Raw genomic sequence first — 21,469 nt, forward strand, 5'->3', positions numbered from 1 at the left:
TCTGTAGCATAGAGTTGTCTGTCTTGGTGAAACCGCTGCTCAGCCATCTCATTTCCCAGCTTCTGTGTTCTCAGAGGCACCATTTGACTGGCTCTTGCTGATGGAACGAGTTGCACTGGTGTGCTTTGCTTCCAGGCCTGCCCAGCTCATAAAATCCCTCCATAGGTAGCCCTCCTGAGCTCTTTCCCGTCTGGCTGGGGGAATGGAGATGATTTCCAGGATGATCTTTGTAGCTATGTGTTGGTTACAGAACCTCTATCACTCTGGTTTCCTAAAAATTGGAGGGTGGAGAGCTGCCTTGCTGAGCTATTCAACTGCCCAGCATTGTTACATAAACTAGAAATAAGCTATTATGTTTGAGCCATTATATGTCTGGGTGTGTATTTTATAGTACTTAGCTATATAATAAGTGTTAAGAACCAAGCTGTATGTATTCATTCACTTGACAGTTGAGTATTTCCATATGCCATCCTGTATCTGTGGCCTTGTCATGCTTTTTAACAAAAGTGGCCCTGGCAAATGGCTCATGACATTCCACAGTAGTGGAGCCAGCCCCACCCAGATGAGGGTGGTAACACATTGGAGTTTCCATTCAGGGGTTGTAAATTGAAACTGGCATTGTCTTCCCATCACAGTTTCCATTTTCTAGTTTCATTCTTCCCAGAAAAAGGATCATTCTTTGCTTTCTCCCTTTCCCATTTCTGTTGACTTCAGATGGTAGTTAATCACCTCCAGCTGTACTGGCTCCTAGAGCCCTGCTGGCCTAGTTTCTTGGGCTTATGACAGGAAAACAAGGCCTCAGGATTCCAAATCACTCGGATCAGGGGTTTCCAATGTCTTTAAAAGCAACAGAAACCTTTTGTCAAATGAAATGTCCAGCTACAACCCAATCTATAAAAACTGTTCTGATTAAAGTGAATGCTGGTGGTGATGCTTCGCTTGACAGATTTGGAGCTACTTCTGACCAGGTGGCGAGTCAAACATCACTGGGGGGCTTTGTGCATTAGAGTCTTTTGCCTTCACATGGCCTCATACTCAAAAATAGGTCCCAGCAAATCACTGCAACTGGGCAAGATCAGGAATTCAAGTTAAATAGCTCAGAATCAGTCAATCCTATGAGGACGAACTAAGCAGTCTCCCAGGTCATACAACGGCATCACTCACAGCTGAGTGGAGGAGGGGTGCTGTCAGAACCAGACGCAGTGGGACGTGCTCAGTGTGGAGAATCGGAAGCAGGTTTTCTGAGGCTGATCTCTTTCACTTCAGGCAGAACCAGATATAAATATTCCAAGTAGTATGATACTGTTTTCTGTGATTACTGTTCATCAGCTGAGATATTCTGGGTTTTACTACATACACTGAGGACTTGTAAATATTCTGATTTATGTATCAGGTAGGCACAAATAAGCTGGTACCACTCACAGGGAGGCAGAAGGAATGGAGAATGAATTTCTTAGCTACTGTTAGCCAATACCTGACCCTCATGTCTGACCTTGATGAAAATCTCTCAGGGTTTCTGACAACATTCCCAGTCTGTGTGGCTGGCGTGACTGGGACCAAGTGGGGACACAGGGAGCTGGGAAGTTCCTGCCTTTGCAGGGGCCTGGGTGTTGTTAAAAAAAGAAAACTCTGAAAATGTTTAATTTGCAGACACTTTGGCTTGTTCATATTTTAAAGTGTATTTTTTTTATTTACAATGTGAGATAATACATAACAAACAGATGCAGTTACAAACATATCTGGTAACTCCATTTTCATGAAAAAGTATATAAATACATTACAGGAAATTCTGCATAATAAACAGTAGAAATTGATACAGTAAACATTTGCTACTTTTTTTCTATGCCAATATTACTGTCATTTAAAGCTTACATACTGGTTTCAAGTATCCCCTATAAAATGACTCTACTAAAATACTGGGAAAGAATTTTACTATAAACATGATTGGTAGATTAAAAATAGACTCAGTGTGTCTTTGTAACAATGTCAGCTATAATCAAATGCTGCCTTAAACATCCCTAAGATCTGCATTATTCATTTAGTATTAAAATTTTTAAAATAATGATCACAGGTTAAAGTAGCTGTAAAAATACAACATTTCAACATTATTTACTGTTATGAAGAATGCCCCTCCTCTAAGGTAGAGGAGAATAAGCATAATAACATTGTGTGGACTTGGTGCCCTGTCATCTTTACTTTAAATAGAGCAGGAGCATCTGTTGGATGTTAGGAGGGAAATGGAAAGGCATTTCTTCTTTTCATGTCATTTCAGAAGTTGGGGTTGCTCTTTTTGCTCCTCTTCAGCTTGAAGACATGTCAGGACATAAAGGATGACTTGATAGCAGAAAATGTATTGATCCTATGGCCAAAAAAAGAGGAGGGAGAGAGAGCAGGAAAAGACTTCAGATACACAATGTTAATCTTTTATGTATATATAGCCCCACCACTATTGAAAGTGAAGTTTGAGTAATTTTGAAAATATGGAAAACATTTTTTGTAATGTTGAACATAAAAAGTGGAATATACAATTGTGCAATGTCATAAAAATTATAAAATACAGAAAAAAGATTGACAAAATTGGGGGTGGCTGGTAGAAATATCTCAGAGTGCTAACTGATGTTGTCTCTGATTGGTGGATCTGTTTTTGTGTTTTGGTAATAATTTATGATTTGCATTTATAATGGAAAAATAAACTTCCTACAAAATTTCTTCTGGATTTATTGAACTTAATCTTCCTGTTCTGAAATATCAGGAAGAAATACAAAATAATTTTCTTCCAATATTTTGGGACAAAAGAATATGGAAATCAAGGTTTTCCACAAATTAACTTTTTTGGCAGAATTACTCTCTATGAAGTTGATGGTACAGGGATCTGAATTTTCTTGTTATGTGACAAGGAATTAATGAGCCTAAAAATAAATGATATACTAAATGGAAAGTAATAAATTAGTAACGATAGCTGAATCTCATTTCAAACAGCTGTGTGAGTGTTTGCACACCTATCACATGTGCAGACTAAGGAATATAAGAATGTTGACTAAAATGTTAAAAACTCTAAAGAGTAGGAAAAGAAGTAACCCTTTTATTATTTTTTTCTCATCTGAATTTTAACTTCCTGCATTCTCCATGTTTATCCTTAACTTTCATGACACACACAGTCCATTAGCAAACCCACTTTGCATAATATCCTCTTCTCCCTATATCCACACCCACCACTCCAGTCTGGGCCACCACTGCTTGTCACCTATCTGACCTCCCTGCTTCTAATGCTGGACCCTCCTCCCCAAATTGGGTCTTGTTTTAACACAGAAACCAGACCAGGCCTTTAAAATATGAATCAGATCATGTCACTCCATCCTGACAATCCTGTGATGGCTCCACATTACTCAGAGGAGAGCCCAGGCCCTGTTACCTCCCCTCTTCCCTCCACTTCAGCCATATGGGCTGTGACCGTTCTTAAACATCAAGACCCCCTTCCACCCTGGACTTGCCTGCAGGTGGTGCTTACTCTCAGATATCTACATGCCCCTCCTTCCAATATTTGCTGAAGTGTTACTTTCTCAGCAGTGCCACCTTCTTTACAATAGCACCCCCAACCTGCCACACGACCCATCTTCTTTACCCTACTTTTTCCCTCTAAAGCAATTATCACTTTCAAAGATCCTATATATTTTTCTTAGTGCATTTATTGTCTGTCTTCCTCAGCACTACTGCACTAGAAGATCTCTGTCATTCTGGCAGGATCTTCCTTTTATTCATGATGTGCTCCAAGCACCTAGAAGAGTACCTGGCACATAGAAGGTACTCAATCAGTTGAACAAACGAATTTCCTGGGTCTAAAGAATAGCTTATTCTGATCAATGTTTTCTTTACTTAAAAATGTGACTATAAATATTTAATATTCAGGAGATTTAATTTGAATAAAATGGTATATGAAAGGAAAGTAGGCAAGTTCTGATTTTAAGGATAGTAAGCTTCTTTATTCTTCAAGAGGTAGAGAAATGTCAATTTATAGGTACATGAAAATAGCTTCCACATCCCTCCCCTCAATATAAATAAAAAGGATAGTGGAACTACTCAGAACAGAGAGACACTCTAAATGATGCCATCCCTGTGAAGGACATAGGTCTATAGGTCATAATCTATGTGACATAACCCATGATTTGATTTTAGGTATGAGAAATGAAAATGATCATAACAGAGGATAAATGGACCCATTCAGTCTACACCTAGAGTACCTTCAAGCTAATCAATGCCTTCTAGGCTGCCTTCCTGCTTTCTAGTCAATGCTGTCAGCAATTTCTTAGGAAATTCCAATATAAATCCTGTAGCAAGAATATTCCCTTCTATCTCTTTTTTAGGAGAAGGAATACCACTAATTACATGCTATTTTGTATCACCCCAAATTTTTGCCCCCAATATAACACCCCATTCTCTGTAATCTATTCAGTATACTTAATTTCCTTATTTTTTAAATTAAAAAGGCAACATTTAAAAAAAGCCTAGAAATATTTCCTTTTTTTTCTGAATTAGTCCTCATGCATTAAAAAAATAAGTCTGTTACTAGCATAAATCTTTGGTTTTGTACAATAATGTGGGAAAGCTCAAAAAAGAGAACACTCAGAAAAACTGGTTTAACTGGAATGCTTAAATTATTGGTATCTTCATAAAAATCCTCATTAGAAAACAGCAACCAAGACTCACTTCTGTCTGAACCATTCCATGTCTTTGTAGTCTCATGCAGCGCACTAAATCAGAGATGTCAAACTGCCAAAGGAAATAGAGTGTATATGTTAGATAAAAAGGGTAACTGAATTTGAACCCCAAAGATTCACAGAGGAGGGGCTTATTCAGATTTCTGTACCCCATTCTCTTTCCCCTTCTAGCAGTTTTGGTAAACTGTTCTCGACAAATTTGGTGAACTGACTTTATCATCATTTGATAATTTTATTTCAGATCTTTCTAAGAATTACGGAAGGTTATTCTATTTGAAAATCCCCAACAGAGATTCTCTTCCCTTTGAAATTTGACTAAATTGTATTATTATTTTAAAAACAAGGCAAACTATTCCTATATTTTGCTTTTCAGAATGAAATTCCTGATCTTTTTATTTTCACTGATATTTAAGAGCTTGAAACAAGGGAGAAATAGACTATTTTGTTTTGTCCTACTTAAATTATTATGGTAGATAATATAGAGTATAAACAGCAAGACAGAACTATTCTTAACTAAAAGTCTTTAAGATATGATGATTTTAATTATATATATATGCTATGATATTCTAACATTTTAAATAAGTCTTACTAACTTAACTTTTAAGTAAAATTATACTCTATTAGCTTTATTTATCTAGTAATAATATTTTTAATTGGGAGTACTTATTTAGAGATAGACTATTAGCATCAATTTGTTTAACAAAATACACATTTCCCACCTATAGGTTACAATAACCAAAAAGAAAACAAGCTTTCTATTTTAAAAAATAAACTTTCTTTTGTACTTTAATGTTTCCATCCCTAAAAGTGTGATAATAACACTGACATTGTCTCATACAAGTCTATAGATGGTAAAGAGTATAAAATGCAATATTGCATAAGAGATTTTTGAGCACATGGTTAAAAAAACCCCCAGTAAAACCAATATAAATTTAAAGTACTATTTCTTCTTGATTACAGTCTATGCAGTTTTGAATGTTTACTAAAATATAAATCTCTGTAGAAGGAAAACTAAGGCCTTCATACGAACCAATAAATAAAAACTCCCAAGATTAGATTTCATCATTATTTCCAGTCAAATACTTGTTCAGCCTGTTATCTTGTACTCACTTCAAGATCTTGACCAATTAACCCTAGAACCACGTCTATGCATATCAGGGTCCCTGAACGTCCAATGCCAGCGCTGCAGTGTGTGGTGATGGGGCCCGATCTATGAATGTGTCTCATGTAAGAGATAAAGGTGAGCAAGTCGTCTGGCTGAGAAGGTGTATCATGGTCTGGCCAGGCAGTGAAATTCAGATGAGAAATATGTCGTACCTCTCCTGTCTGAAATTGTACAATAGAATAAGTAAAGGCATACTATACTGTTCACACAGAATTAGTTCTTAATAGTATTCTGTCCTTTCAAATTTTGACTTGTCTATTGGATCTGATCAAAGAAAAGTAGAACAGAAAAAAAGACCCCATTAAACAACACACAGAGAGCCTTTATCAAGGAGGTTGCTAGATCCACATTGTAAATATTGGTTAAAACTACTTTTTGGACATCCTAAAAGCAAATTACATTTTGATATGAATAACAACCTTCTTTTTTATGACCCACTTTCCAATACACCCCAAGTAAAATCCAGAGTCACTGCAATGGCTTCAATGTCCTATGTAATCTGACCTAGGTACTTCTGAGACCTAACCTCTTCTTCCCGGTCACTTCACTTTAGGGACCTCTCTGTGGTTTCTTTAAAAACAGCAGGCACAATTCAGTGTCAGGGCATTTGCTTTCACTCTTTCTGACTGAAATGCTCCCCCCTCCACATATGCCTGTGACTCACTCAGTTCCTTCATGATTTTTTCCATAGCATCACCAACACCACTATTTCCTCATTACAAAGTAAGCTCCATAAAGTCAGGCATTTCTTTTTGTCTCTGCTATTAACTGCTGAATAGCAGTTACATCTACATCATGCATTTTTGAACAAGAGCCTTATAAAGAGGGTGAGTCAAAGATCATACATTCCATAACAGGACCCTAAGCTCTATAAACGTGTTGATTAAATAAAAAAATCATTTAAGGAATACTGAACAATTGTGCTGGCATAAATAATGGATTGGCTAGTGAAAATGAATAAGGAGGTATAATCTTTAATTCTTTGTAAAATCACAAATAAAAAATCATGAGGATATTTTCAGGCTATGTTTACATGCTGCCAGTGGAACTGAGTCAATATCCTGTTTGTATGAAAATAAAATTGCTCTGTTTCTTTAAGAAAGCTAAAACTCCAAGAGGAAATACATTGCTCATACCTAGCTAATATGACTGAGACAGGTGAGTGAAACCGACGTGCTGTGCAGGTGAGTAAGCAGTAGCAGCTTTACTTAAGATGTGTCCACTTACCCAATTCAAGCTAAACTTATTCAGTGGTTAGGTAGCTGCAGTAGAAATTACCTGAATAACAAATGTTCATGCTATAATTGTCCATATAGTATCAAATATGTTGTCTTTATGAGGGAATGTTTTTTTAAAGATTTTCTTAAAAACGGTTTTATTGAGTCTACTTAGAGGTTTGACCTTTTAAATGAGTTTCTAGCACATAGCTTCCAAGACATTCTGTGCCATCTCTAAGCAAAGGATGGTGGATGATCATATTAGAAGTCCTTTATCCTCATTTTCATTTTAATACAGTACATACTGGAGGGAACTGGTAGGATTCATGAAGAGGGTCACACTTAAGCTTTTATTAGATAAGAAAAAATAATAGGCGGTATTAGTTCCATTGAAATGGGAACCAAGAAGTCACTGGCTTTTATTTAGAAATACATTGATACATTCATGGACAGACCGGGCCTGCATTGCAACTAGGAGATGAGTCTTGGTAAACAGAAAGACTTAACTCACTTACCTGAATATCTTCTAGGGTCATCGCCCTTACCACAAAGCCCTGCGCCTGCTGCATGCTCACAAGAGCCAGACGAAGTCTGTCACTGACAATTGTCGTCTTGCCTAGGGTGTCAGGCCAATAGCGCTGGCATTTGATTTTTTCTCCTTCTACTTCTTGGGTCATCATGGCTATCACAGTGGACTTTTGTTCCCAAATCATCTGCCAAAAATCTCCAACAGTTGTAGGGAGAGGTCCTTGGCAGGCAATGTAAAGGAACTCTTCTTTTCCCACTGGTATGTTAATGAAACTGGCATTGATATATCCACCGTCATCTCCAAGAGGCACTCTTGTAGCATCATCTGTGAATTTCCCACCACGAAATAGACATCTACATCATGCATTTTTAAACAAGAGCCTTATAAAGAGGGTGAGTCAAAGATCATGAGAAATTCATCATAACCATAGATGAAGTTACAAACACATTTAATAAAAACATACTTTCAAATTGTAGTAAGGTCAAATAATTTTATATTTACTCATTCCACTCATATGTTACAAGTATATCTAAGATGTCAACTCTGAGTTTCTGACAGAATATTCAGTATTTATTATTTACACAGATTTAGCTGAAGAAGTTAATATCAATAAATAAATACATTTAGAACACTTTAATAAGTAACCAGAGAAACAAACACAACTTTGCTACTTCTTTTCCATCCATATTTCAATGATGGTGATAATAATAATGAATTTAATAAAAGACTATGCCAATCAATTCTTCAAAAAACAAAAATTATTACTGTGAAAATATTAAAGCACTTAGTACAAATACAGTTGAAATAATTAATTCTTGCTCATCTAATTAAATTATATTCCTTATGATAAGCAGACAGAAGATAAAACTACTACAATAAATAAAAAGGTAGCTCACTTTATTCTCCAGGCCTATATGCTCTTGTCTTTGTCTATTGTAATTTTCTATGTCCAAAATGTAATTTTTCAAACCCAGCTGCCACAGTGAAAGTAAATGTAAGCCACCTTATCCAAGAGAATTAATTTGTATTTAATACACTGGAAGTCATTTTTATTGCAAATATTTATAAATTTAACTGGTAATTTCTGTGATTACCAAATTAACACTCTTAGTAATAGGGTTTCAAAATTCCCCATCAGTTTTCCTTCTATTACTTGACTTCTATCTCAGTCCAGAGAGATAAACACACTCAGTAGTTTTGGATTTATAGCTTATCCCACTTTGACTTTGAAATACTAGTCTGTTCATTTTTTTTTTGCCTGAAACAATTCCCACCTACTTCATGCCAAATAATGATCTATCTATTCCATTTTAAAAATTATTAAGAGTCACTTTTTTTTTTTAATTCAAGTATAATCAATACACATTCTTATGTTGGTTCAAGTACACAACACCGCAGTTGAACATTTACCCATATTATGCACTCACCCCCACTACAGCAGTTACTATCTATTGACACAGGAAGATGTTAAAGAATCATTGGCTATTTTCTCCATGCTGTGTTACCATTCCTGTGACCAACTTATATTATGATTGAGAATTTTTGTGCTGTTACATCCCCTGCTAAGATTCACTTCTTACAGGAAATTTTCCAAAATGAATGTGTCTTATATCTTAATTGAAAAAATTCAACTGTATTATTATTTATTACATGATATGTCCTGTTCTTTGTCTTTGGATTAATGACTTCCTGGCAAAGATAGGGTCAGTGTTTCATACGGTGTTATCCAATGTTCTAATATATAAAAATGTGGCTGATGATTACTATAAAAAGGTTGCTAGATGTTAATACTTTGGTTATATAAACATATTCATATATATTTACAAAAAAAAATCACATGTCGATTGGTGGTATGGGTAAAATGGGAAAAAAATAGCCTTTTCTCCCTTCCTGGTATCTGACATAAAGTTTAATGCAACCAGGTAGAATCATTTTAGTCACATGAATGTACATAGTTATTATGTACCACAGACTTTTTTATAAACTTAAAATGAGTAGAATAAATCAATGTTGCCTGTGACACAGACACAAAGAAATTGCTCATCTTGAAGCCAATTCATATTTTTAAAAAGATTTAAAAATTACTGGTTGGCCATCACTGATTAATTTCTAATACTATGCTAGTAAAAATGCATGACTATCTGAGGAAATATTTAAGATTCCTCTGATCAATTTCTAGAATACATAGGTAACTTAAAAAGGAATTTTCACGGTATACCTAAATTTATTCATTACTGATTTAAATCTGAATATGAGTGTTTTATGTGCACATTTATGTGAGAGAGAGGGTTAACTAGCATAAAAGTTTTAAATGAGGTCAAATTATTTCAGATATACATTTTATTTGAAGCCAAATTGAAACTTACAGGGAAGTATATTTTTGTATCGGTTTTTCCTTCTGTTTTCCTTAATTTGTCCAATTAGACACTGATCCAAAGGTTTTAATTCTTGAAGATTCTGTAAGCAAAAGTGGAAATAAAGTTTAAGCAGTAATTCAGTAGTAACTGCAAATTTTTTAAATGTGCAGGGTGTAAAATTGGCTGTGATTTGATCATGGCACACTTTGAGTGTTACGAAACAGTTATGTCTTGCCAAGATATAAGCCTAAAATCACAATACTCATTTGATACACCAACTGTTGAAAAATATTGTTGCAAATATATTTAACATGCAGTCAACTAACTTTGTGAGGCAGCACTTTGTACCTTAATTTTAAATTTCAGTTTAAAGATGTCTATATCTTTTAGAAAAAAAATACAACATATAAAAAAGAATTTTGGCTTAAAATAATGAGCTGGGCAGAGTCTCTTGACAATATATTCTGTAGGGTCAAAGAGTATTCCATGTGGTAGAGCTGTGGTTAGATAGTCCTATGTTTTAATATCAACTATTTCTCACTTTTTCATTCACTCCTTAATTCGTTCATCCATTCATCCATCCACAGCAAATACATATTGAAAATGCCTACTATATGCAAGATAGTATAATAAGTGCTGGGAATCCAGGGGTGAGAAAGAAGATATATCTAGCTCTCCTAGAGCTTATAGACAATTGAGAGAAAGAGGCGGTGAAGAAGTAAACAAATATTGTGATTTTTACTTTGAAGAAATTAATAAGCTGCTATGATAGAGAAAAATAAAGATGTACTTTATAAAGGATTGTGATGGAAAGTCTCTGAGATGGTGACATTTAAACTTATGACCTTAATGGAGAAACTGTGTGCAAAATGGAGAGGAAGAGTATACTTAACTATTGTGAGATTGTTTCCAAATCTATATAAAGGGATTTATAATATTTTGAGTATTAAATTGAAAGCATCTAACAAAGCATCTAAATGCAGAAGCTCTCAATAGAAGTTAGCCTTTTCACTTCAGTGACTACAAAAAGCTCAGGAAGTAGGTGAATAAACAGATGGTTTGAGGAAGATGGGCAACGTAAACCCAAAATCACAGTGGTCCCACAGTCCTCTTTAGCCTATGGATAGCACCAGTAAGACCACAGGAGCTTGGGTTCTGAACCATCGCTGCTTTAAACTACGGGCATGTTCTTGGACCTGTATTAAATTAGAAACTGTTGCTAATGATGAACCACATCTACAGTGTATTAATTATGAAGTTTAGTGGATTGTTGGACTTGATACTTGACTTTAAAACTCCTTATTCTTACATATGAGGTAGAGAAGATAAACTTCAGGGAGAATTATCAAGCTCCATAGTAGCTAAAGAGATGACTTCAATACTACTAGGATCTTAATTAGAAAAATTAATTTACTGCTGGATAGGGCAAGACGGTGCTTTCAGAATTGGAAGTAAAGTTGTAAAGTAATAGACATTTCCAAATTTTCAGAATTTCTCCTAACCTTGCATAAATCTTTTAGAAAGAAACATTGGCAGAGATCACTTACCGCCAGCTCCTTAGATGGGATTCCTTGATCTAGTAAACCCCGCAACATTTGAATGACTGATTTCAACTTTGTACCAGTGTATTTACCGGTGGGAAGCACTTTGACAACAGGGAGAGTGGCAAGCTCCTCACTGGTCAGAAAGCGGTGATCTAACAAGAAGACAGTAGTTGATTAAAAAAAACAACTCCCCCAGAACTGACTTAGCCAGGGGAACTAATTTGATCTTATTCTCACTTTATTTGTACAAAAGTGAGAGTCTTTAGAATTAACAAGGCAACAGAGTTAACAGGTAAGCAAATAACTACAATCAACATAGGAAAATCTTGGCCATGGCAAGTCTCTTGTACCCAGCTTTTAAGGAAACACCTCACTGACTGTTCAAAAGTTCTTAAGGCTCCTGCCTCTTACAGTTTCCAAAGGAGTTCAAATAATTTCTTTTTGCTTCTCTTGACTCAAATGGCACTATTTTCTTGACAATATGCATCTGGTCCTATTATCACTTTGCATTTAAATTAGTTTCCAAGCACATGGGGAAAAGATGAGGGGAGATGCTTCCAGAATTCCCTATAATGGGCCATTGCATGAGATACACTGATCTCTCCCCTCTCTATCTACCCTCAGTATTCAGCACTAGTATCTCTGGCATTTGATAGTTTGTTTTTCCATGCAAAAGAAACCCTTGTGGTCCTCAGGAGTTTTATCAAACAAGTGATATCAGTGTCTTAGAAGAAATATGTGTCTAATTTAGTATCTACTCTATGGAAACTGCTTATAGCAGAAGATGACTATTAGCCTGGAAAAAAGTAGGAGAGACTGCTTGCTATAGTCTGCATAAGCAAAGCTTTAATTATGTGATTAATCAGTGATGAAAGCATTTTGATGATGCAGCTACTATTCAGCCAATAATGCTAGGCACAGTGGGTGATATAAATCTGTACAAGATACCTAAAGAAGCTTAACGTTTGGCTGAGGTGAAGGGTAGTATGTGAATACGAAATTCATTTCTATGAAATAACTAAACTTTTACAGAATTGTGAATGCAACAGAAATGCAAAGGCTGAAGAGATGAGCATGGGCTATAGAAATTGACAAGTGTTGTCACTGACACTAAGAGTCTACATAAATTAAAAGTGTTAATTCAACTTCTTTCTTTTACCCACTAAGACTTCAAATGACAAAATCATGTCCTTACACTGTATTGATATAACATTTCCTTACATGAAAAAAGAAATGAAACACTGGAGAGAACTTTATTTCTCCATTGGTTCAGTTATAAAATTACAGGCAGTAATAGCAAGGACAGATCAGTCATCTTGCTCTTAAAAATGAGGCACTGTATGATTTCACTTATATGTGGAATATAAAAACAAAACAAAACAGAATGAACAAAACAGCAGTAGACTTATAGATACTGAGAAGTGACTGGTGGTTACCATGGGGGAGGGGTTGGGATGGGTGAATGGGGAGTGTGAGTGGGATAAAGGGGCGCCAAAATTTTCAATCACAATATAAGTTGGTCACAGGGATAGTAGTAGAGCATGGAGAATATAGCCAATGATTCAGTAACATCTTCAATGTTAGCAGATAGTAACTGTACTAGTGGGGATAAGGATTTAATAATATTTGTACTATTGAACCACTGTGTTGTATACTTGAAACCAATATAAGATTGTATACATATATATAAAAGGTTGTATATCAATGATACTTCAATTAAAATAAAAAAAAATGAGGTTGAGATTCAAGGGTAATGATTTTCTATCTTTGAGCTATTCTACCTATTTTACTAAACATAAAAATATACTCCTTGACTTCTCATTCCAGAATGGCAAAATTGTGACTTTGTCTTCCCATTTAAGGTATTTACATGTTTATTTGTATGTTTTACTCTCAGCCACTGAAAATTTTAGCCTACAACTGAAAATATCTAGTTATATAAATGAATATTGATGCTTATCTATGTGATTTAACTTATGTATAGAACCAAATAATGTACACATATAGTGAAATAATATACATTCTGAAAACTATAATTTTCACTTATTTTTTTCTATCCATTGTTTTTGATGAAAAAAACTGTTAACAAAATTCTTGCCTTTAGCAGAATCTTCATGGTTTGTTGTTTCCGTTGGCAATTCATCACTTCCCCATGTTATTTCATCTTCATCAGTCTTTCTTTCTTGAGACTTCTGAATTAAGCTATGACAACAAAATACATTTGTAATAGTTTCTTCAGTTTTGTCATAAATTGAATTATGTCCTCCCACCACTTGTTTCCTCTACCATTACTATGGTATTTAAAATAGATTATTTGATGAAAAAAACCCAAATCCACAATTCTTAAAATTTATTGGTAGATATAAATTAAACTGAGTTACAGAATTGTTTAATATAGTTTAAAATTTATCCTTAAACAAATTCCAAGTCTTTGACCCTTAGATTTAAGGAGTCCTCTTGGGGATGGAGAAGGTGATGGTGTGTTTCCTTTCTTCAACATGGATGACTGATCACAATTGCGTTAGTATAGCTCTCATTTTCTTGTGAGCTGCCTAGGATTGCACTATATGGATGCATCTTAATTTATTTACATTAGTCCTTGTTGATGGACATTAGTCTTTTGGTACAATCAGGGGTTAGACACTCCAGTTTAAGGGTATTTCCTTAATATAATAAAATTGACTACATGTTCTCATTATTCTAGGGGTGCACAGCAGATGCCATCCATCTCCCTGGTAAGGTGAATGACTAGAAAAGAGAAACTAGGTAGAAGAAGAATGTTTAGTGCTGAGATGAGATGAAAAATGATAATGTAAAAGCCTGAATAGATATTTTCACTTTTGGATATTCAGGGGAACAAAGCAGAGTACATTTGTCTGATGATAGTACATATCACTAAAACAGGACAAGTACTAATGCTCTCAAAATGTCAATAACAGGGTAGTGTTTGCTTTTATGCTAGATGTTTTCATCTACTTCAACTAATTGTGGGTCACAATTAACATTTAATTTGTAAGTTCTGCATCCATGAGGTTATCTTCTAGTAAGCATATTTTATCTGCAAGTATATACACTGGAGATACTTCAATCAGACATTCCTCATTGTACAAGATAGATACCTCAAGAAGCTTCACATTTGGTAGAGGCCTTCTTTTACATTCTTTTCAAAAGCTGCTTAGATATTCATTGTCTGAGTATACCCTGATTTATTTTGTGTCCATTATGATTTTTTACTACTAAAAAACTATGTTGCAGTGAATATTCTTATGAAAATGTCTTTGCACACATGATATTGAGACAAATTACTAGAAATCAAATTGCTAGGTGAAAAGGTGTGTACTACAGTTCTTTGAATCTATAGCACCCATCACTATAAGATACACTCTTGTTTACATTAGGAAAGAACTAATATTGGATTCTGGGAAAAAGATGGCAGTGTAGGAAGGCAAGGCAAAAACCTCCTATCAAAATCACATTAAACACAAAAATACAGCAAATACGACTAGGCCTGAAAATGAACTGAAGACTGCATAACTGACTACCTACAAATGGGGAAGAAGAGAAGACCCTACAGAAAATGGTAAAGTGGCAAAGCTGCAATCTGGCAGAACCTAAGCCCTTCCCCAGACCCGGCCCACAGGCAGGAGGAAGATGAATGAATGGGGAGGGAGTAGAAGCCCAGGACCACTGAACACCTGGCCCTGGAGATTGCTCCGAGAACGTGAGCCCACATTGCATAGCACCCTGGGGATTGGTGGGGCTGGACAACAGAGAAGAGCAGAACATTTGGGGAGTCTGAGAGGATCAGCCTTCTGTGGAGAACAGGCATGCTCTACCAGCCCCCTGGAGAAAGATAGCAGAGGGGGAAGTTTGAAAGACTTCCCAGAAGTAAGAGGGGTGCCAAAGGGGCAAGGACTGTACAGTGCTCTCTGTTTAGCAGAAAGGTCAGGTGGACAGTATCTCCCCAGCCCACACCCAGTCTAACAGTTGGGAGCCCTCAGGAGCTTCAGACAGCTCCAACCCCCTTGCTAGCAAAACCGCCTGGAGGCTTCTTCTGGTGGTGTGTGGCCCACCAGCCAGCAATGAAATATGACTTTGCTCCCAAATAGGCAGGGGGAGAGCCTCCAGCCTACTTAGCCCTATTTTGAGTCAGCTGGGGAGCTGTGTTCAGGAACCAGACTTGGGAGCTCTTTCTTCTTGGCAGGCACTGTCCTGTTGACCAGAGGTCCCTGCCATCACAGGGATGATGGTCAGAGGCTGGCTGGTTCAAGGGTGGCTCCGCCCATGGCAGCTCCAGCCCTACAGCACTGAAGCTCTTCCCTGTGTGTGCACATGCAGCCCGGCACCAGGAGCTCTTTCCTCCTGGCAGGTTCTGGTCCCACTGGCCTGCAGTCACTGCCATTGCAGCAGACCAGAGGGGAGGGCAGCTCTACCCATGGCAGCTACAGAGTATTCTCCCTGATAACATGATCAGCTGATGGCCCGCCCACAAAGCCCACCTGAAATCAGATCACTAAGAGCAAGGCATAAAGGTGCCACAACCACTGCACACCAACAGCTGGGGCTCTAGCACAAGAAATTGAGCTTCTGGGTACTAGAGAGTACCTCCTACACAAAGCTATATTCCCATAAAAATACTAAAAAAAATGAAGAGGCAGAGAAATTTGGTCCAAATAAAAATATAAGAAAAACACCGGAAGAGGGCTTAGTAAAACTGAAATCATCAATCTTCTTGATAAAGATTTCAAAAGCAAAGTAAAAGGCGTATTCATAGATTTACAGAAAAGTATTCAAGAGTTAGGGAGGACCTCAACAAAGAGATAGAAATCCTGAAAAAAGCCACTCAGAGCTGAAGAACACAATATCTGATATGAAATATACAATGGAGGGATGTAGAAGTAGATTAGAGGATGTAGAGGAGATGGTAAATGAAATAGAAATTAGAGAACAGGAAAACAAAGAAGCTGAGGCACAGAGAGGGAAAAGACCTCTAGGAATGAAAGAATAAAAGAGCTATGTGACCAATCAAAGTGAAACAATTTTCTCATAATAGAGGTACCAAAAGAAGAGAGAGACAAATGGATAGACAGTCTTTTTGAAGAAATAATTTTTGAAAACTTCCCCAACCTGGGGAAGAAAACAGACACTCAGGTCATGGAAGCCCAAAGATCCCCCAACAAAACCAAACCTAGAAAGACAACACCAAGACATATAATAATTAAAATGGCAAAGATCAAGGACAAGGAGAGGGTACTGAAAGCCGCCAAAGAGAAAAAAGATCACTTATAAAGGAAACTCCATCAGACTATCAGCAGGCTTCATAGCAGAAACCTTACAGGCCAGAGGGAGTGGCATGACATATTTAATGTAATGAAACAGAAGGGCCTCCAACCAAGAATACTCTACCCAGTAACATTATCATTTAAATTTGAAGGAGGGATTAAACAATTTCCAGAAAGCAACAGCTGAGAGAATTCACCAGCAGTAAATCATTTCTATAAGATCTCTTAAAGGGACTGCTCTAATTGGAAATGCTCCTAAGGATAAATAGCTGTCACCAGAGAAAATAAGTCCACAGTAAAGGTCATAGAGCAATTAATTACTAAGCAAATATGAAATTAAATCAACTACTCAAAAAGCTAGTCAAGCAATACACAGAATGAAGAATATGATGCTTAATATAGAAAGTGTGGAGAAGAAGAAGAGGGGGAGGGGAAAAAGTACCTTTAGATTGTGTTTGAAACAGAGTAATCAGCAATTTAAGATAGACTGTTAGATAGTAAGGAAGCTATCCTTGAACCTTTGGGCACCACAAATTTAAAGCCTACAGTGCAAATAAGTACATATCTAGTGATACTCACCTTAAATGTAAATTGACTGAATGTCCCAATCAAAAGACATAGAGTGGCAGGAAAACAAAGACCCATCTATATGCTGCCTACAAGAGACTCATTTCAAACCCAAAGACATACACAGACTAAAAGTGAGGGATGAAAAAGATGTTTTATATATATAATGAGGAGAAAAAAGCTGGAGGAGCAGTACTTACATCAGACAAAATAGATTTCAAAACAAAGTAACAAGAGACAAAGAAGGACATTATATGGTGATAAAGGGGTCAGCCCAACAAGAGAATATAACCATTAGAAATATCTATGCACCCAATATAGGAGCACTCAAATATGTGCAACAAATACTAACAGAATTAAAGGGGAAACAGATTGAAACACATTCATTTTAAGAGACTGTAACACACCACTAACACCAATATGTTAACGAGAGAGAAAATAAGTAAGGAGAAGAGAGAGGCACTGAACATTAGAAAAGATGGACCTAACAGACATCTACAGAACACTTCTCCCAAAAGCTGCAGGATACACATTCTTCTCAAGTGTATATGGAATGTTTTCCAGAACAGACCATATACCAGGCCATAAAAAGAGCCTCAATAAATTAAAAAAGATTGACATTGTACCAACCAGCTTCTTTGACCACAAAGGTATGAAACTAGAAATAAATAATGTGAAGAAACCAAAAGTCTACAAACACACGGAAGCTCAACAACTTGCTCCTAAATAATCAACCACTGATTATTTGACCAAAGAAAAACAGATCAAGCAATATATGGAGACAAATGAAAACAACTCAATAGCCCAAAACCTGTGGGATGCAGTGAAGGCAGTTCTAAGAGGAAAGTATATAGCAGTACAGGGTTAACTCAAGAAACAAGAAAAATCCCAAATGAATAATCTAAACTCATAATTAATAAAACTAGGAAAAGAAAAACAAATGATGTCCAAAGTCAGTAGTAGGAGGAACACAACAAAGATTAGAGAAGAATTAAATCAAATTGAGAATAAAACAACAGAAAGAATCAATGAAAGCAGAAGCTGGTTCTTTGAGAAAATAACAAAATAGATAAACCCCAAGCCAGACTTATCAAGAAAAAAAGGGAGTGTACACACATAAGCAGAAATGAAAAAGGAGAAATCACCACAGACACTAGGGAAATACAAGGACTTATTAGAAAATACTATGAAAAATTATATGTTAACAAACTGAGAAACCTAGAAGAAATGGACAACGTTCTAGAGAAATACAACCTTCCAAGGCTTACCCAGGAAGAAACAGAAAATCTGAACAGACCAATTACCAGCAATGAAATTAAATTGGTAATCAAAAAACTACCTAAGAACAAAACTCCTGAACCAGATAGCTTCCCAACTAAATTTTATCATTTGTTTAAAGAAGAACTAATACCCATCTTTCTCAAAGTATTCCAAAAAGTAGAAGAGAAGGGAACACTTCCAAACTCATTCTGTGAGGCCCACATCACTCTAATATCAAAACCAGGCAAAGACATCACAAAAAAGAAGACTACAGACCAATATCCCTGATGAACATAGATGCAAAAATCCTCAACAAAATATTAGTAAACCAAATTCAAAAATACATCAAAGAGATCATCCATCATGACCAAGTAGAATTTATTCCAGGAATGCAAGGATGGTTCAATATTTGAAAATCAGTCAACCATGATATACCACATCAACAAAAAGAAGGACAGAAATCACATAATCATCTCAATAAATGCTGAAAAAGCAGTTGACAAAATTCAACACCCATTCATGATAAAAAGACTCAACAAAATGGGTGTAGAGGGGCAAGTACCACAATATAATGAAGCCCATATATGACAAACCCACAGCCAACATCATATTTAATTGCGGGAAGCTGAAAGCTTTTCCTCTAAGATCGGGAACAAGACAAGGATGCACACTCTCCCCGCTTTTATTCAATATAGTACTGGATGTCCTAGACACAGCAATCAGACAACACAAAGAAATGAAAGGCACCCAAATTGGTAAGGAAGAAGTTAAACTGTCACTCTTTGCAGATGACATGATATTATACATAGCAAACCCTAAAAACTCTACCAAAAAAACTATTATCAGTGAATTCAGCAAAGTTGCAGGATAGAATATTAATTCACAGAAATCTGTTGCATTCCTATATCCTAACAATGAATTAGCAGAAAGAAAAATCAGGAAAACAATTCCATTTACAATTGCATCAAAAAGAATAAAATATCTAGGAATAAATCTAACCAAGAAGGTGGAAGACTATACTCTGAAAACTATAAGACACTCATGAGAGAAATTAAAGAAGATACCAATAAATGGAAACACATCCCATGCACATGGATAGGAAGAATACTGTCAAAATGGCCATTCTGCCTAAAGCAATCTACATATTTAAGGCAATCCCTATCAAAATACCAACAGCATTCTTCAATGAACTAGAACAAATAGCTATAAAATTCATATGGAACCACAAAAGACCCCAAATAGCCAAAGCAATCTTGAGAAGGAAGAACAAAGCTGAGGGGATTATACTCCCTAACTTCAAGCTCTACTACAAAGAAATAAAAAAAATTTGGTATTGGCATCAGAACAGACCCATAGATTAATGGAACAGAATAGAGAGCCCAGATATAAACCCACACATATATAATCAATTAATATATGATAAAGGAGCCATGCATATACAATGGGAAAATGACAGCCTCTTCAACAACTGCTGTTGGCAAAACCAGACAGCTACATCTAAGAGAATGAAACTGAATTACTCCCTAACTCCATACACAAAAGTAAACTTGAAATGGGTCAAAGACCTGAATGTAAGATATGAAACCATGAAACTCTTAGAAGAGAACATGAGCAAAAAGTCTCATGAATATAAACATGAGCAACTTTTTCCTGAGCACATCTCTTCAGGCAAGGGAAACAAAATAAAAAATGAACAAGTGGGACTACATCAAACTAAAAAGCTTCTATACAGCAAAGGACACCATGAGTACAAAAAGGCATCTTATAATACATGAGAATATATCCATAAATGACATATCCTATAAGGGGCTAACATCCAAAATATATTAAGAACTCACATGCCTCAATACCCAAAAAACAAATAATCTGGTTAAAAATTGGGCAGAGGATCTGAACAGACATCCCCATATAGATGGCCAACAAGCACATGAAAAGATGTTTCACATTGCTATCAAATTAAAACCACAATGAGATATCACCTCACACCAGTTAGGATGGCCAACAACCAAAAGACAAGAAACAACAAATGTTGGCAAAGATGCAGAGGAAGGGGAACCCTCTTAGACTGTTGGTGGGAATGTAAATTAGTGCAACCATTGTGGAAAGCAATATGTAGGTACCTCAAAAAACTAAATATAGAAATACCATTTGATCCAGTAATTCCACTCCTAGGAATTTACCTGAAGAAAACAAGACCCCTGATTTGAAAAGATATATGCACCCCTATGTTTATCATTGCATTATTTACAAATAGCTAAGATGCAGAAACAACCTAAGTGTCTATCAATAGATGAATGGATAAAGAAGATGTGGTACATATACAGAATGGAATATTATTCCCCCATAAAAAGAAAAGAAATCCTACCATTTGCAACAACATGGATGGATCTAGATGGTATTATGGTCAGTCAAGTAAGCCAGGTGGAGAAAGACAAATACTGAAGGACTTCACTCATTTGTGGAGTATAATAACAAAGCAAAACTGAAGGAACAAAATAGCAGCAGACTCACAGACACTGAGAAGGGATATTGGTTACCAAAAGGGAGGGGTAGGGGAGGGTGTGGGCAGGGAGAAGCGGATTAAGGGGTAGTGTAATTTGCAATCACAATATAGGTAGGTCATGGGGAAGGCAGTAGAGCATGAAGACAAGTAATGACTCTATACCATCTTACTACACTGAGAGACAGTGACTTCAATAGAGGTGGTGAGGACTTGATAATATGGGTGAATGTTGAAACCAGTGTTATGTGAAAACATCGTAAGATTGTCAATCAATGATACACTCAAAAACAAAAAAGAACTAATATTGGCAATTGTAAACTCCTTCATAAC

At 36.2% G+C, this 21,469-nt stretch overlaps 1 protein-coding gene across 10 annotated transcripts in view; it reads right to left on the minus strand.

Annotated features, from left to right (window-relative positions):
* Positions 1–1,379: 1,379 nt before the first annotated feature.
* The window catches only part of PTPN13 (protein tyrosine phosphatase non-receptor type 13), a 245,364-nt gene continuing 225,274 nt past the window's right edge, over positions 1,380–21,469 (minus strand). For 6 of the 10 annotated variants that reach the window (XM_037021144.2, XM_037021143.2, XM_073237332.1 and 3 more), the window contains 7 exons: positions 13,626–13,729; positions 11,531–11,679; positions 9,993–10,083; positions 7,613–7,950; positions 5,826–6,041; positions 4,705–4,767; positions 1,381–2,359 (listed from right to left, as the gene is read on the minus strand). In XM_037021144.2, the coding sequence (XP_036877039.2) occupies positions 2,264–2,359; positions 4,705–4,767; positions 5,826–6,041; positions 7,613–7,950; positions 9,993–10,083; positions 11,531–11,679; positions 13,626–13,729 (1,057 nt within the window). In that variant the 3' untranslated portion in view covers positions 1,381–2,263. Of the gene's footprint in view, positions 2,360–4,704; positions 4,768–5,825; positions 6,042–7,612; positions 7,951–9,992; positions 10,084–11,530; positions 11,680–13,625; positions 13,730–21,469 lie in introns of all 10 variants that reach the window. The other 4 variants (XM_037021145.2, XM_037021142.2, XM_037021141.2 and 1 more) reach the window with 3 other exon arrangements.

Source organism: Manis javanica, chromosome 5 (assembly GCF_040802235.1).
Source record: "Manis javanica isolate MJ-LG chromosome 5, MJ_LKY, whole genome shotgun sequence".
In the NCBI taxonomy this organism is placed as follows: domain Eukaryota; kingdom Metazoa; phylum Chordata; class Mammalia; order Pholidota; family Manidae; genus Manis; species Manis javanica.